At 45.5% G+C, this 18,505-nt stretch overlaps 1 protein-coding gene across 1 annotated transcript in view; it reads left to right on the forward strand.

Moving 5' to 3' along the window:
- Positions 1-5,171: 5,171 nt before the first annotated feature.
- NOX5 (NADPH oxidase 5) overlaps positions 5,172-18,505 on the forward strand; it is a gene marked incomplete at both ends in the record, with an annotated part of 34,787 nt that continues 21,453 nt past the window's right edge. The window contains 12 exon segments of the mRNA XM_081126522.1: positions 5,172-5,221; positions 9,233-9,260; positions 9,262-9,268; positions 9,271-9,356; positions 10,957-11,034; positions 11,036-11,121; positions 13,196-13,301; positions 14,873-14,910; positions 14,912-15,062; positions 16,341-16,442; positions 16,490-16,546; positions 16,552-16,647. Coding sequence (XP_080982648.1) covers positions 5,172-5,221; positions 9,233-9,260; positions 9,262-9,268; positions 9,271-9,356; positions 10,957-11,034; positions 11,036-11,121; positions 13,196-13,301; positions 14,873-14,910; positions 14,912-15,062; positions 16,341-16,442; positions 16,490-16,546; positions 16,552-16,647 — 885 coding nt within the window.

Consider the following 18,505-nt stretch of genomic DNA (forward strand, 5'->3'; position numbering starts at 1 on the left):
GCAGTGAGTTGGCTGGGTGTAGGCGCCACCTTTCCTGATTAATGCCTGGAGCTGGTTGGTCCTCTGTTCCTGCTGACATCCCTTAGAACGCAAGTGGGACATTGTGGATGGTGGACTGGAGTGCAGAGCTTCCTCTATGGGACGCTGATGTAGCCAGCCCTCCTCAGCCATTTACTAAATATTGATGGGTGACTACTATAGTCCAGGCACTCTTCTAGTCTTTTGAGATTCAGCTGCCAATGAAACTGACACAAGTCCCCAGCTTCATGGAGCTGACATTCTAGTGGGGGGGAGGCAGACATAAAATAATAAATGTAATAATGAAGCACGTGATATAGCATGTGAGAAGGTGATACATGTCTGGAAAGAAGAGAGGAGAGCAGGGTGATGAGAATCAGTAGCTTGGGGTGAGGTGAGACCCAATTTTAAAATAGGGTGCCCTGGGTACGCTGCATTGAGGAAGTGTGAGACAAGCAAAAGCTTGAAGGAGATGAGGGAGTTAGCCAGGTAGGTCTCTTGGAGAAGAGTACTCCAGGCAGAGGGGATAGCCAGTACAAAGACCCTGGGGCAGAAGCATGCTTGCTTGTTCAAGAAATACTGAGGATCCAGTGTGGTTACTAGGGCAGACTGACGGAGGGAAAGCAGGAGATGAGGGCAGATGAGTCATGGGGTCACGTTATAAAGGGACCATGGGGGGCTTTGGTGTTTATTCTAAGTGGGATGAGAAAGCATCTGAAGATGTTAAGCAGAGGAGTGGCCTTATCTAACTTAAATTTGAATAGAAATTCCAGGGCAGCTGAGTAGAGAACAGACTAAAGGGGCTGAGGGTGGAACAGTGAGGTGAGTTAGGAGGCTGTCAGAATAGTCTAGGTGAGCGGCGATGGTGGCTTTGGCTGGGGTGGTAGCTGCAGAGAGCCATCAGATTCTGGATCTATTTCTAATGTAGAAGCAACAGGATTTGCTTGTGGGTTGGATGTCAGGCAGGTGGGGAAGAAAGGAATAGGTGGTTCTCCATGGTTCTTTTTGTTGTTCTGGATAAAATATGTTTTTATTGATTTCAGAGAGAGGAAAGGAAAGGGAGAGAGAGAGACAGAAACATCGATTAGCTGCCTCCTGCACACTTGACCTGGAATCAAGCCGGCGACCTCCTGGTATATGGAACGAGTCTCACCCAACTGAGCCACACTGGCAGGGCTACTCCATGGTTCTTCCTCTGAACAGTTAGGTGAATGGGGAGTGGGTCATTTGCTGAGATGGGAACACAAGGGTGGTTCAGAGTTAGGGACACCATGAGTCCACTTTGGGACATGTTAGGTTTGAGATGCATGTTGACATTCAAGTGGAGATGTTAAGTAGACAGTTGGATCTATTAGACCACAATTCAAGGCCAAGGTTGGGGTAGGAGACACGTTCTTGTTGATGCACTTGAAAACCATGGAGCTAAATGAGCTTAATGAGGGAATTAATCTAGATAGAATAAAGGAGACCTTTTCACAGAGATGGCGCTGCAAGTGAAGAAGGAAGCCCCTGCTCCTCCCAAAGCCGAAGCCAAAGCAAAGCCTTGAAAGGCAGAGAAAGCAGTGCTGAAAGGTACCCACGGCCACATAAAAAAAGCAGATTTGCATGTCACCCACCATCTGATGGCCGGAGACACTGAGGCTCCGAAGGCAGCCTAAATATCCTTAGAAGGGTGCCCCCAGGAGCAACCAGCTCGACCTCTACGCCACCATCAGGTTCCCCCTAAGGACCGAGTCAGCCAAGACAGAAGACGACAATACACTGTGTTCGCTGTGGGCGTCAAGGCCAACAAGCACCGGGTCACAGGCTGTGAAGCTCTATGACACTGACCTGGCCAAGGTCAATACCCTGATCAGGCCTGATGGAGACGAGAAGGCATGTGTTTAACTGGCCCCTGCCAACAAAATTGGGATCATCTAAACTGAGTCCAGCTGGCTAATTCTAAATATAAACATTTTACACTAAAAAAAAGGTCTGAACACTGAGCCCAACTTTCAAAGGTCAGATAAAAGAACAGGATGTATCAATAAGTCAGGACACTGAGAAGGAGTCAGCGAGTTAGAAAGGAAACCAGGACAGGGCAGGATCCTGGAAATCAAGTAAAGACAGAGGATCTGGAAGGAAAGATACTCACCCTTGTCAAATGCTGCTGAGGACTGAGAATGATCACTGGGCTTGGCAATGAGGAGGTTATTGGTAATCTTATTAAGGAAGGTTTCTTTGGGGGATAGAGTCTGATTGGGGCAGTCTCCCTGCTCCCCCCAAAAAAAAATAAAAAGGAAATGAGGAAGTGGAGACTGAGTATAGGTAACTCTTTCAGGAAATTTTATTATTAAGGAGAAATTGGTCAATAGCTGGAGAGTGAGCAGAGAAGGGGAAAATGACACAGAAAGCAGGGGGATAATTGCAGGTCACAACCCTTGAGTGGATGAGGGAATGAGGGGGCTCCAGGGCACAGGCAATGGGCAGCCAGCCACAGGCAGGAGCACAGGCAAGTGACCCATTGTCTTCCGGCCTTCGTCACACTCAGTTGCTTTTCTTGGCTTGTCTGACAGGAAAGTGGCCATAGCAAGTATCTCTACACTACAGCAAGCAGGGGAAATCCATGGGCTACAGACTCAGGACTTAAAATCAGGTCCAAGAATAAAGGAACAATCCAAGATAGGGCTAGAGCAAAATCCTTTGTAATGCCTTTGACAAAAAGAAAAAAGTACTTTATTCTAAAAAGCAACTCATTGGACTCATGGCTATCTCAAAGAAGCTCTGTATCACCATGTAGAAAACACACTCCACTTCACCCAAGAAATGAGGAAAAGAAGATTTCACGATTTTTTTTTTTGCTATGATGATGTTTACTTTGTATTTGATTCTCCAGCTGCTCAGGATTTCCTTTTCCATCTGGAAAACTCCGATTAACACCCTAAAACCCACCTCAGATCAGTCACTTCCCCTGGGAAGTCCTCCTGTTGCTCTCTCCTTGGCTCTCTCCACCCTGTACGTGCTTCTGTACCTGCCTCTATCGTGTTGGATTATTTCACTCATCTTTGTGTGCCCAGACCTGCACGTGGTATTTCTTTTTTTTTTTTTAAATATATCTTTATTGATTTCAGAGAGAGGAAAAGAGAGGGAGAGAGAGAGACAGAAACATCAATGATGAGAGAGTCATTGATCGAGCCCACAACCCAGGCATGTGCCCTGACCGGGAATCGAACCCTGATCGCCTGGATCCTAGGTAGACGCTCAACCGCTGAGCCACACCCGGCCAGCCAGTGGAGGCTGGTCTATTCATTCCACGAACGTACGTGAAATGCCCACTGTGCTGAGGACAGTGCTAGTTTCCTGGGACACAGAACTTGCTCACAGTCTAGTGGAGTAGCCGGGAGGGGGGAGCACATACAATGACGATGACAATGCGATACAGGCAGCTCTGTCACACCTCTTCTTCCTCTTCTTCTCCCTTAATTGGCCATAACTTGAAAGCATAATTCATATTTACTGCTTGGCTCATTTTCTTCAAAAGAATTTTCCATTTTCTATACTTCATTTCTGAAATTGTGTAACAGATTGTTTTTTCTCTATTTCTGTCTTCACTCTAGTATGAAGACTATTTGAACAGTCAAAGTAGCCCCTCCCCATAGGTTGTTTTCCAAACAAGTGAGCACCCTGTGACTGGAGGCATGCAGGTCAGGACCAGCGACCACAGGTGTGCTTGGGGAAGGGCGGGAGAGGGACTGCAGTGGAAAAAAGATTGGTTGAAGTCTGTGACCTTGAAGGGCTTTCCAATCCTGATTCTCAGTCCAACAAGGCAAGCTTAAGCTAAGACCATGAGGCTGAACTCCTCAAATGCTTGTCACCACAGTGCAAACCCTTGTGGGGGGAAAGAACGATGCTCTTCATTCTTTCTGATACTTTGTTTTAAACCATTTGGACCTAATGGATTTAATCACTTGCCAAGTCAGAATGAGAGGATTCCCCGAGATCATCAGATCACCCCAGTCCTGCAGACTTTATCTTGCCTTGGGATTGGCCCAAATGAGAACCCTTGAGCCTGTGAGTAGGGGAATGTGGGGGTGACAGCAAAGGGCCTTCTGGTGGGCACCTGTGGGCTCAAGAATCCTGAATTGACTACCACCTAAGGAGCCCTTTAAAGTACCCCACATGGACTGCAGAATTAGAGAAATTTCTTCTATCAGTCTGCTTTAAAACAAAATGAAACAAAACAAAAATTATTTTCTCCATGTTTTGAAATTAATCAGAGATATCTAAAATCACCAGTAGGAGGTCCTAATCTTCAACAGATGTGCAGGGTTATCAGCCTGAGCTGATCTGTTACCAGGCAGGACAAATAATGAAAAGCACTTTGAATTTTAATTGCAAGGTGGCCTTATCTAAGTAATTGTATAATTTCTCTTAGATTTTTAACAAACAGAGCTTGCAGACCTCCTTTCTTCCCCAGGTTCCTTGGACCGAAAACCTCTACACATGGCTGTTCCAATATATTTTTACACAGTACACTGGCTGAGTTTAGCTCCCTGCATAGTTAAACGCAGTCTCCAGAGTCATTCCAACATGGGTTGAATTCCTGCTAAGCCACCTGGACCTGTTACCTCACCCCCTGAGCTACCCTACCCGCTCCTCGTCTGTAGAATGATGATGTTGATGCCCATCAGCATGTCTTTGTTGTTTAGTAAATTGAGCAATATATGTAAAGTCCTTAGCACAGTTCTCAGCTCAGAGTAAGTACCTCAACATTCTTGCTGGTAACTGATGTTAATGTGATCAGTGAAGTCTCACGGAGCTTGTTGGCACCAAGCAGTTGGTGATTTTTTTCAGGGTGCATTTCTAGATCTCTTACATGCCCTCTCTCCTCGAGGGAGAGAAAGTGAAAGAAACTGGGCCAAAAGAAAGACAACCAACATTGTCATGAAATTCTTGCCCCACCCCTGCACCAGTTTTCCTTACTGGAATTTCTCTGGACCAAGCCAACCACCAGCAATCCCATGAATGGCAGAGGGGATGTGGGTGTGACAAGCTATTTAGGAAAGTCGGGAAATGGAGGAGTTGGGGAGAAGTGAGCTTTGGGCTCTACCACCCAGGCTGCTGTGTGGACAACAGCTTCCCTGGAACTTGTGGTCTAGAAGACAGGAGAAAGGATGAGCCCGCCAAGCGACGCAGCCCAGCCAGACCCTGAAGGCTGCAGAGGGTGAGTGGTTCTTTGCCTTTTGGTGGATCTACAAAGGGTGACTGTGTCTACCTGGGACAGAAGTCAGGAAACCTGAGCTCTGCTCTTGCCTGGTTACTAGCAAGCTGTGCAATCTTGGGTAAGTCACCAGTTCCCTCTAGGCCTGTTTTCTCATCTGTAAAATAAAAGAATTGGCCATGCCAGACTATTAACAAGAGCTAGCATTTGTACAGTGCTTGCCAGCTGCACTTTGCTGAATGCATCTCACTGGGTCTTCAGGGCAGCCCTTGGTTGGAGGGACGCTTGTCACACTTGGTAGATGAGGAAACTATCGTGCAGTGGGGTGAGTTACTCGGTGGGAAGCAAGGCTGGACCTAAAATCCTGGTCTCCTGGGGACAGTTCTGGCCCCTGGGAACTCATTGTTCCCTGGAACTCTGGGCTCTGAAGATGCCCAGCTCCCGTCAGCCTTCTGTGTCCCTCAGGGCTGCCTCCTCCCCCCCATGCCCTCACCCCTACCTGTTGCCAGCTGCCCCAGTCTCTCCCCCACCCCCTTCCCAGAGTCCCTTTCTCGTTCTGCAGGCTGACGCACTCGTATTCCTGAGAAGAGGGAACTGAACACCACATATCCATCTCCACCCTCCCGGCATTAGCACTTGCATGCCACTGATTTTCCAGAGTTCTCTCTGCTTTGTGGACTATCTTCCTGCGGGGTCCTGAGAGGTGAAAAAAGTGGGGGCTGATTAACCCTTAAGGCAGCGTTTTTCCGGGTATGAGCCTGGACCGCCCGTCATGGGTCACAAACATCCAGGGTGTTGGTTAAATGTGCAGATTATTGGGTCCCACCCCAAAGTTGCATTTTAGCAGTCTCTCCCTGTTTCTGACAGGCACCCATCAGGGAGCTTGGGGACCGCTATTTTTTTTTAATCTTTTCCTTTTTTGGGGGGGATGGGAGTGGGGGGACCACTATTCTTTAGTAGGCTGCACTGTTGGGCTGCAGAGGACTGTTGATAGATTTCTTAATAGTGACTCATATCCTTGTATTACTAGACTAAGCCTTTCCTGATGAAGGATTATTATTTTTTAAATTTGACTTCAGGATTTAGGTTGGTTATATTTTAGTTTGAGTTTTGCATCTCTGTAAGTTAAATTTGTCTAGAATTTTTTTGTATACTATCTTCATGGGGATTTGGTTTGCTAGTTTTGTAAAATAAGTTAGAAATCTTATCATTATTTTCTACATTCTGAGATAGTTTGATTTTGGACTTATTCTTTGAAAATTAGATAGAACTCAGCTATAAAAACAAGGTGGGCTTAACATTATTTTAAGTGGTTGACATTTAACTGCCTGTCTAATTTCTTGAATGATTATTGCTCGGTTCAGGTTGTTACTTCTTGAAATTAGTTCATTTCTCTAAGTTCACCAAACATTTGTACTTGATACTTTTACATTTGTATAGCCCTCCATTTTCTGGAGTTCTGTTATCTTTGTCAATAATAATGTATTTTTTTCATTTTTTTTCTTTAATCCTGATTTTCTATTTAGTCTTTTCAAAGAACCAACTTTTTTCCCCACTATATTGAAGCATAATTAATGTACAATAAGCTGCATATTTAAAATTAACAATTTAATGAGTTTATACATGTAGATATATCTGTAAAGCCATCACCATAATCAAAATAAACTTATCACTTTGATCATTTTTTGAGTTTTGTTTTTTTTTATTAGTTTATCCCTTTATTTGTGTATATGTGTATTTTTTTCTTTTTTTACTTCCTGAAGTGGAAGTTAGCTCATTTATTTTTAATCTTTACTTATAAATACAGTTAATTCTTTTTTTAAATCAATTTTATTTTTCTGTATGTTTAAGTTAGCTGCAACAAATGAAGCCATTTTCATTTTAGGAAAAAAAGTACTGGAGGAAAACATGGGATAGTTAAAAATTTAACAATAATCTAGGTTGTTGTGGTGGCAACACCAGAAGCCCCTTCTTTGGTCACCCAGCCTGGTCTCCTACCAGTCAGAGGGAAATAAGAACTCTTTCTAATTGTTTAGCCCAAAGTGGCTCCTTTTTAAATTGGCACTTCTCATGCAATTGCAACAGTTCTGATAGAGGGAACTCCTAAGCTTTGGGTCCCTGGAATTTATGAGTCTGGGTCTGCCATTTGCAAGCTATGTTCTTTTGAACAGGGAACCAACCTCTCAGGGTCTTTGTTTAGTCACTTGTAAAATTTCTCATTTTCATAGCTAAGAACATTCATTGTTGAAAGACCAAGGCTTAAGACTTGGCCTTACCTCCCAAGAGCCTGTAAGGCTGAACCTCACGAAGTTCAAGTCAACTGGGACCAGAAATCGTGCACTACCGAACCTGGTATCCAATCTAGACACGTGCTCCAGACAAGTCCAGTCAGTCCTTGTAATTCATGTCAGTTATGTACTATAAAGTCACTGCAAACAGTGAATTACAAATTTTTGAATAATGACTGCTAGGGAAAATACAGGCTTTGGTTCTTGCCAACATCTGGGCAGAAATTTTTCATCAAACAATCAATACATAACCTTATTTTATGCGTTTCTGTTTAAAGACTCCTTTAAAAATATAAATTGTTGAATCATTAATATAGAACCTACGGTCAATAGCACTAGAACTCACTTCTGAACAAAGCTTATCTAACACGTGTTTTCTCCACAAGACACATCACAAGCTTTTTGCATTTAGGGACACTAGGCCCCACTTCAGCACTACTCTAGGGTGCTATTTTCAAGAGCGAAATCACGCTCTGGCCTTGTGGCTCAGTTGGTTGGGTGTCGTCCTGTGCAACAAAATGTTGTAGGTTCGCAGCTCCACTCTCCCTCTCCCTTCCTCTCTCTCTAAAAATCTGTAAAAGAAATATTTAAAAAATAAAAGCACAAAATCACCAACAGAAAGCACAAAAATGTGAAACATGCAGTACTAGATAGATCATGAAAAGGACATTTGCTCACAGCATGAGAGGTGAAACAAGATGGCAGAATGTCGCCTTGTTTAACTTCAGCTGGGAAGGTGTGCATTTGGGGACTCAAATTTATCGCTGCTTTGCTCTGTCCACGATGACCGCGAAAGTGTCGCAAGTATTGATTTGGGGGTTACAAATAAATTTTAGCAAGTAGGTGAATTCACAAATACAGAATCTGCAGCTAATGAGGATCAATTGTGGCTAAATCACTTAAGGTTATACTGAACTCATGGGATATAGACAAAGCCATTCTCTCAGAAGAAAATTTATAGCAACAGGATGCTATAAATCCTCACTTACTACCTCATTTTGGTTTGCTGGGTCCTGATGTCCTCACTTCATCACTAACCTCTGTTCAGATCACTGGATAGCTAGCTCATCTGTGAGGGTTTTAGATGGCTGGTACCTTTGGGGTATTGTAGAAGATGCCCTGGACCTGGAGAGTCAAGACCCGAGGTCTGAGTCCTGGAGTGGCTTGTATTAGAAGTGTTCAAACAGAGAGTAGAGGCTCTGGGGCATGACGGGAAAAACACTGGCCTTGGATATGAGCTCTGTCTCTAACCTGCTGAATAAATTTTGCTGAATTACTCAACTGCTCTGAGCCTATTTGCTCCTTAGAAAATGTTGTAGTCCACCAGACTGTCACAGAGACCAAAATGAGTAGTGGGTGGGAAGTATTTGGAAAACAGTAGAGAGTTGTGTAAATGTGAGTGGGAAAGTCATTGTCGTCATGGTAACAGCACTCCAGGAGTGTTCTAGTCTCCCACCTTATGCCTACAGTCTGGAGTTCATCTCACTGGGGCCCTATCATTCCAGAACCTAAAGAGACACAAGCCTGGGCCATTGATACTAAATGGAAGGGTCAGGGTTTTAAAGACATAGAGCAACCCCTGTGGGGAAGCTCCTCTTCCATGGCCAAAGCTGATTCAACCCCATGGGAGGCCCATGGCCCTAGTTAGAGGAAGGCAGAGATCCTGGGACCACTGTAAGCCCTAAGCCATCCCAAACCTCATAAACCTGCCTCCTTTTTCTCTCAGCACCATGAGTGCCAAGGAGGATGCCAAGTGACCTCAGTGAGTGACACACCAGTTTGAGACCATTGCTGGAGAAGACCGGGTGATCAACCTGCAAGAATTCAAAGCAGCCCTAAATGTGAAAGAGGCAAGTGTCACTCCATAAGTGGGGACTGTATTTACAGAGGTAGAGCAATCTGGTTCCCAGGACACAGTGCCTCACAAGGAGGAAAGGTCCCCTCCCAGTTCTCTGGCTTTCCTCCAGGCTCGAGTCCCCACTTCTGAGCAGAATCGGAAGGTGCTTCTGTCTCTGTTACTGGGGCCTTCCATCCCTCTTGGTGGTCATGCCTCATGTGATCTTCAAAACAACACTTAAAGTTGGAATTCAGTAGCTTGTCAAATCTTAAGAAATATCACTGATTTGCCCTCACAATTTCCACTAGCCTCAGGGGTGGAGTTGATGCTATAATGTAAGCCTCCTTCCAGGAAATGAGCTTTTCTCACTGCCGCAACATTCTCAGTGCTCTCGGTTTTGTAGGTCCTCTGCCCATCCCCATAACAGCCTGTGTGCCTGACAAACAGTGGCGGCACTAGTAGAGAAACAGCAGGAGTGAGCCTGCAAATGCCAACTTCTCCCCAATCGTCCTCTGAGCTGACATCTGGTGGTGGCCTATGTCCTTGATAAGAGTGAGCCAATGAGCATTTGAATTCCCCTTTTTGGATTGAAGGATCCCTCACTAGCTGGTAGTTGAGATACTGCAAAGAACTGTAAATGCTCTGCCTTCTTCCATTGTAATTATGGGGAAGGAAGAAAGATCTGGTTAATAATACATTACCATCATAACAGGAGGCTGTAAAGTGTTTTAAGGTAAAAGCCATTCAGGATGGTAGAGAGTGATAAAGGCATTGCTCAAGGATCCAGGGGGGAAAAAGTAAAGCCAAGGCAGGCTCGACTGTCCACAGCTGACTTCACGCTTCAGGTAAACTCCTGGTTTCTTTAGGTCAGACACAAAAGCCCTGCAGGCTTCTCTCCCTGCCTCGAGGGAAGCATCCAGGACATGGCATAGCTGGGACACTGATCCAGCCCGTCTTCTTAATATCTGCCTTTCCAGCTCCTAACACCAGGCCTGGCAAGCAAGGGCTATGCAGGCCATGATCATAATGAATGAATGAATGAATGAATGAATGAATGAATGAAGTGAATTGACACTTAAGAACAAGCCTTACGTGTAGGCTGTAGGCAGCCTAAACGAGTAAAAGAAAAGACAAGTGACATCCACTCTACAAGTCCTTCCTGGGTTCACTTATCCCTTGAGGTAACCCCAAAAGGGATGGAAAAGACCTGGGAGAGCCTGCAGGAGGACCCTATGTCTGACCCTCTCTCCATGTTGAATAAGGGGCCACCAGAGGTCTGAACTGCAAGGCTGATGGGGATGATGGCATGTAGGGACAGAGAGACCACACAAATGACCAGTCCCAGGAACCAGAAGGGGGCCTGAGCCCCGGACACAAATCCATCCTCACTGCAGGGCTCTGAACAGTCCTTCCATTGGAACCCAAACTTGCTCTCAGCAGGCAATGGGCCATGGACACTGCACCCTGGTGTGGCCTCATGGGCAGATGTAAACTGAATCCTGCTTGAATTCCATTACCCGTTGTATGCACACACACACACACACAGTGAATGAATTCAAAGCCCAGGCCCTGTGTTCACACATGTGCCTGTCTCCGCCCCTCTGTGGCCACAGTCTTTCTTTGCTGAGCGATTCTTCGCCCTGTTTGACTCGGATGGAAGTGGCACCATCGCCCTCCAGGAGCTGCAAGAGGGCACTGACCCTGCTCATCTATGGCAACCCCATTGACAAACTCAAATTCCTTTTCCAGGTGTATGACGTCGATGGGAAGGGCTCTTTGTAGGGCAGGGGGGGTGGACTCAGTGGGAGGGAACAAAGGGGGCCAGCCCATCTCAGAGCTGTGCCCAACACAGGGCTGTTTTCTGCAGGTGAGGCTGATGGTTCCTCTGTGCACCCCTCCCCCATCTTTCTGTCTGGTCCCTACCTCCTTTTGTGGGGAGTGGGGGAGAAGAGGAGGTTCTGGCTCAGGAAACAAAAGCCCTTGATTCAACACACCTGAAAACAGAGCTTTCCTTCGTCTTTTTCCATGTTTGGGGAAAAAAATCTCTTTGCTGCTTTTTCCTTATAACAATAATAAAACAAGCCCACTGTGAACATTTTAGACAATACAAAATGGTTTAAAGAAGAAACCAAAAATTACTCATAACATTTTTCTCTACTGTCTTCTAACTGATCACACACTCACACACATACATATACACACCACACACATTTTTTCAACTAAACAGGGTTATACTATACAGGATACTTTTATCACTAAACAATAGGAACATTCAATCATGTAAGAATATATTGCTTTATAACATCATTTTTTATTGTAGTAAATATGACATTGAATTTACCACCTCAACCATATTAAGTATACAGTTCAGCAGCATTAACTGCATTCACACTGTTGTGCAACCATTGCCACCATCTCCAGAACTTTTCATTTTTCCAAACTGAACCCAGTACCTATTATACATTAACTCTCATTCTCCCTTCATGCAGTCCTTGGAAACCATTCTACTTTCTGTATTTAAAAATTTGGCTATTATAGGTATCTCATATAAGTGGAATCACATAATATTTGCTATTTTATGATTGGCTTATTCACTTAGCGTAACATTTTCAAGGTTTATCCTTGTTGTACTAGGTGACGAGATTCCATATTTTAAAAGGCTGATATTCCATTGATGTATATGCCACATTTTGTTTATTCATTCACCCACCAATAGACGCTTGGGTTGATTTTACCTCCTGAGTGTTGTGAATAGTGGCGCAATGGACATGAGTATACAAATATCTCTCTGAGACTCAGATGTGAGTTCTTTTGGCATATACCCAGAGGTGGAATTGCTGGATCCTATGCAAGTTCTATTTTTAATTTTTTGAGGAAACCATACTCTTTTCTACAGCAGTTGTAACATTTTACATTCCCACCAGCAATGCACAAGGTTTCAATTTCTCCACAGCCTTGTCAGCATTCTTTTATTTTCAGTTTTTTTATAAAAGCCATCCTGGTGGGTGTGAAGTGGTAACTCAATGTAGTTATAGCATCATTTTCCATATCCCATTGTACGTATGTGGTCCTATGTTTCATGTAATGTAGCCTAGTAGTTAAGATCTCTGACTCTGAGGCCAGCTTACTTAGGTTCAAATTTCAGCTCCACCAGTTACTAATCATGTGTCCTTGGGCAAGTTACTTCACTTCTCTGTGCCTCAATTTCTTCACCTATCACATGAGAATAATGATCATAATAATAGTACATACTCATGAGATTGATCTGAGGATTAAATTAGTTAATTTAGCTAAACTCCGAGCAGTACCTAGCACAGGATACTCTTTATAGGTATCAACTGTTATTTATTATTATTTATTCAAACCCTATTACCAAAATGGAGGATTCCGTTGTCCCTCCCCCTTCTTTTTGCCCTGGGGCATTATAAATTATACTGCAATGAATATACTGGTTTTTACATCTTTGGTGACTTTGTAGCTTAAAGGGTCTCTGAAGGGCTGGAATAATCAGGAGAAAAGAGACTGAAATGGGAAAGGGGCATCCAATGAGACTGGAATAGTGGGTGAGGCAGACTGTGCAGGCCCCGGAAGCCATGGTTTGGAGTCTCAGTACAATGAGCAACGGGAAACCATCGAAGAGTGCTGAGCAGGGCAGTCACAGGGCTGGATTTCCCTCCTAAAAAGCTCAGCCTACCTGCAGACCTGCTGCTGGGCAAGGCTCTCTGGCCTGTGGGGTTTCTCTCTCTCTCATCCCCACCTGACTCAATCTAGCCAGGCCTCATTCCTGGAACCCATTTCCCCAGTTGACTCCATGGGCAGTTGACCATGCTGCTTCCTGGGTATCTTCCTCAGATCCCACTCCAGTCACCATGGGGCCCACTTCACTGATTGCTTTCTGACCACCAAGCTTTGCTCACACCTGAGGTTTTTCGACAACCTCAGATGGAGAGGTTGGCCTGTAACCGGGGGAACACAGGCCTGCAACACGCTCACCTTCTTTTGCAGACAGAGATGGGGAGGAAGACAAGGCAGGGCAGATATAAGGAGGTTTGTAGTTTTACAGCAAGAACTAGAGGGCATTCCCTTCCAAAGGCTCCAGCTTTCACTGAGAGCCAGGGAAGGAGTGATTGGATGGGCATGGAGGTAAGAAGTGGTCCTTGCAGACAGGGGGAGAATGACTTTACCAGAGGAGCAGGAGGGGACTGTGGGCAAGTTGCAAGCCTTGCTGTGGCTGGGGATCAAACAATTCCTGCCCTCCTGGGTGATTTTCTTCAGCAATGTTCACTTAGCTGCCCTGGTACAAGGAAGGAGAAAACAGGTGGTTGGATTCACCCAGGGATGGGATATTTTTAGGGTCCGTGGAATAGAAGGACAGAGGGATAAAGAAGAAGAATGTGTGCATGAGAATAATTGTGAAGGAAGTCCCTGGATTTGCAAATGGCCGAGGAGGAATAGAGCTGGATGAACAAGAGGGTGTGAAGGAGGTTAGGGGAGGGACTGCTCCTCTGGATATGATCTGAAGCCTCTTGCATGGTGGCTCTTGACTAGAAAAGCTGAGGACAGGAGGTGTGGCTAGAGAGTGATGTGTTAGATTCTGCTCTGCAATGTGATTACAGACTTTCACTTTGGCCCAAATGATGATTACAGAGCCAATAAGACTTTCCATTTGTATGCAACCACCTTCTTTCAGATACTGCGTTAACTGCTTTATAATTAATTATCTCTCATCCTTGAAGATAATTAATTCTGAAAGGGAAGATTTATTATTCTCATTTTCAAGATGAGCAAAATAACATTCACTGCTATGTAGGACTTACAGCTCACCATCACACGGGTAGTAAGGGGCAGAAGCATGTTGCTTCATGTGTGTCATATCCAAAGCAGGCCAAGAAATCATTAATCAAGGGTCCTGCTGATTTTGAAGAATGAAAATATATATGAAAAGGAAAAGCCCCAAATCTCATCTCAGTTGATAGTTTTGGCTTCCCTTTCACATCAGTTTTAGCCACTCATATTCACATAAGGCCATATTCTGGACCTGAGTGACCAGCTGTGGCCTCTTAGGACAACATGGATGAGCAGAGCTTGCTACAAGTTGGGAAACATCAGGAAACTCCTCCCCTCACCATCACCTCGCATACAATTTGCCTCTGGATAATTGAAACTCTGGTCACATAGCTCTCTACAGATTATGTAAGCAAGTGTATCTTCTGGACAGTTGGTCTTAGATGTTGAGTGGTACTTAAAGAGGAGGCTGCAGATTTTTCAGCAAGGCATGCACCGAGGCCCAAGATTCTCCGTGCTTGGGGAGGGGTTTATCTCTGCTGAGCTTGGCAATAGGAAGCCATGGAGGGTTTGTGAGCTGAGAGTGACACACTGGTTTGACTGTCTGGTCTATACCCGGAAAGGGAATTGGTTGGCAGGAAGACTGAGGTAGGTGAACAGGAAAAGTTCACTACGCAATGACTGAGCAAGGCAGGGTGTCTGCAGGTACTTAGTGGGGTCCCGGCGCAGACCCCCCCCCTTCAGTCCCCTCTTGGGACAGGCAATGGCTCCATGGAAGCTGACGCTGCGCACCCTGCTGCAGCCGTGCTTGCTCGAGAGCGCCACCTCGCTGTCGGGTGAGAAGCTGGACCCTCTCACGCTGGGTCTCTTAGAGTCGGCGGGTAAGGACTGCAGCAGCGACATCACCTTCCATATGCGCCACAGCGCTTCCCCGGTGTCACGGAGGACCTGACTCAGGTACGCACGGCCCTGTCTCCATGCCGATTCAGACTCTAGGTGCGAAGAGTGGCCTGGGCTCTCCCGCCACAGCCCCTCGCGCCTCCCCAACTCGACTCAGCTCAGCCCCCTCTCCCTCACTTTTCCGCGGGGGACAGCTATAGTTATGCCTCCGTTTTCCACTGTGTCTCTTCAGAATCAATTCACAGTAGCAAGCACCTACTATGTGCTGGGCATTTTTACAAATATACCAGTGAATTTTACAGCACTGGTATATTTGTAAAAGGAAATTAAAGTTATAAAAGAATTAAAGTTACAAAAGTAAATTAAAGCTATTTCACCTGAAGTAGCATGCCTAGGATCACACAAGCAATTAGCAGACAGTCATGTATTCAACTTGGTTGAGCAGCTGCTATGTACCAGGCACTGTTCTGAATAAGGGCAGTGCCCTGCTGGGGCTGCATTCCAGATGAAGAGACGGAACTTACACCAATTAAAAAACACATAAAGTAGAGTAATAGGTAATAAGGGCTGTGGAGAAATAATATAAATAAAGTGTAACAGACCCAAGTTTGTCCCAAGCTCTGAACAGTACCCATTTTGTAGTTCATTCTTTTTGTGTATTAACTTTCTTATGGGTTATTTACCACAACAGAGCTCAAATTCTTCCATCCTTTTTGATTGCTGGGTTTGTTTGTTTGTTCAGTTGGGAAGTAAGGAGAGGTAATAAAAATAGTCACAGATGTGACATCAGACAGACCACAGTTCCATCCCAGCTCCACATAGCTGTGTGATTGAAGCAGGTTGCTTGCCCTCTCTGTTTCCTACTGTCAAAGGAAGCTAATCTGTCCCTGCCACTGTGGGTCAGTGGTTGAGCGTTGACCTATGATCCAGGAGATGATGGTTCAATTCCTGGTCAGGGCACATGCCCCAAGTAGGGGATGTCCAGGAAGCAGGACGAGCAGGAAACATCAATGATTCTCTTATCATTGAGGTTTCTGTCTTTCTTTCCCTCTCCCTTCCTCTCTCCAAAAACAACAACATATATTTAAAAAAAGGAAGCTGATCTGCTTGCCACAAGGCTCCAGAGAGTTAGTGGGCTGCAGCGGGATTAGGGTCTCTAGGTTCAGATTCTGGCAGTGCCCATCATAACCCACGTGGATTCCTCTCCTCCCCAGTCTGCCCCACTACATCATTCTGAGTGGATCCCCTTTCTCGCAGTGCTGCCCACTGGCTGAAGTCCCCCACCACCCAATGACACGTGCACTGTCCTCGCCCACTGACCTCTGCCTACTGGCACAATCACCGCAGCCAGCTACTCCGCCTGGCTGCCTCCACATGCTGCTCTTTGCCCTGGCAGCTAGCGCACACCAGGCTGGCCTGGTTTATGGCAGAGGAATGATGCTGACCTCCTTCTTTCCCCAGGTGACTCATCTCCTCATCAAGAGACCCCCTCTTTTCAACTACAGGCCTGTGACTACTTGTAACTGAACATCCCCACCATCGCTCACTACGAGTGGCACCCCTTCACCATCAGCAGCGCTCCGGAGCAGAAAGATACACCAAGTCCCCCAGTCATTCAGGTATTTACTGAGTTCTGCTGTGTGCCAAGCACAGGCTGGCAACCAGGCACATGGAGGTGAACTGCTCAGCTGACCCTCCCTTTGCCCAGCTGTCCTCTGACCCCCACCCATGTGTGTGCCTTTCTTCTGGTCCTGGGCTGTTGGAGCCAGCACCCAGACCTCTGCCCTCCTGGCCAGGCCAGAGATTGGCCTCAAGTGATGCTTCTGAAAGGAAAGGCCTTGCATGGCCTGTTACAATGAGACCCTTGCTTGGCTTCATGAGGGTAAAGGAGTTCAAGGGCAAAGGGGTTCTCTGACACATCCCCATTAAAAGATTTAGCTTCACTTAGGATGCCTCCTAGCCAGAGCCCAGCAGGACCCAGCTCCCACAGCTCAGGGTGCAGACCCAAGGCCACGGTTCCCCCAACGTGAGGCTGCATGTCACCTACCCTCAAATGACATGATTGGTAGCCTGGGTGTACGATGGGATGAAGGTAGGGATGGGGTTGGAGAGGGCGTGTTATTTTCTTTCTGTTTTTCTTTCCTTTTCTGTTTTGTAAAGAAGATACGTGCTCTCAGAAAATTCAGACAACATAGAAATCTGTACAGAAGAAAATTAAAGGTCCTGATTGGGTAGCTCAGTTGGTTAGAATGTCATCCTGATATGCCCGGATTGCAGGTTAGATCCCCTGGTCAGGGCACATACAAGAAGCAACCAATGAATGTATAAAAATTAATGGAACGGGTCGATCTCTCTCTCTCTCTCTCTCCCCCCCCCCTTCTCTCTCTAAAATCAGTCAATAAAATAAAATAACATAGTTTTTAAAAAGTTAAAATTCCTCAAATAATTCCATCCAAAGAAAACTATTGTCAATCTTTGGGTGAACAGCCTTCCAGCCTGTACATCTACATGATAATTAGATGCAGAGACAACTTTGCATATGTGGGATTACACTGTTCACACCATTTTGCAGCCAACTTTTTCTCAGTGAGCAGTATGTCATGAAAATCCTTGCATGTCAGTTTTTTCAAAAAGAACTTTTCCTTTTTGTGGCTGCATAATATTCCAGTGTATAGCTACTACTCTGATAATGACTATGTTTATTACATGGATGGGTCATTTATTTGACCAGTTTTTGAAGGGGTCTCTTCAGGGCCTCAGTTTGGAATCTGCCTATCTCTTGAGCCTCAAGTCTCCTGCAATGAGCTGAGCCCTTATGGGAGCTGGAAAATACTCTGACTTTGTTTACAAAGCTGTTTATAGAAATCAGGAGTGGTACTCAGATTGGCAGCTGAGACTAGCTGAATGCAACTGACATTTAGGGAAGCCTCCTACCTGTGAGTCACTGTGTGAGGCACCTCAGGGTGCATCTGTGTAGAAAAGGCATACCCCCTGCAACACACACACACATACACACACTTGCATCTGGGGGGCAGCTGAGAGAGGAGCATGGGAGCAGAGGTCTGAGGCCCTGCAACTCCAGTCCTGCCTTTTCAGTTCACTCCTCACAAAGCTGTGAGAGCATGCCACACCTGCTCCCGGCCTCTGTAAATACAGCGCTGAGCCAGTTTAAGAACTTGGATGAAGGGGGGGGGGAGGGGGCACCTTTACTTTCACTAACCTCTAACTGAAAGTTAGCCTTTTCTTCAATGAGGAGTGCAGATAACGACCCACAGTAGTGTAAACAATACCTGTGACTTTTTCTAAATAAAAACCATAGATTCCTTTATATCACACAGCCGTGTGGCTGATACCTCATCACTACCTCAGATTTCGGTGGCCATGCAACTCCCCAGCGGAAGTTATTTCATGTGTCAACAAAAAAGCATATGCATTCCTAAATGACACGTGGGTTTTAAAGATATTTTGATAACTTTC

Source organism: Miniopterus schreibersii (genome assembly GCF_964146895.1).
Source record: "Miniopterus schreibersii genome assembly, chromosome: 1".
NCBI classification, from domain to species: domain Eukaryota; kingdom Metazoa; phylum Chordata; class Mammalia; order Chiroptera; family Miniopteridae; genus Miniopterus; species Miniopterus schreibersii.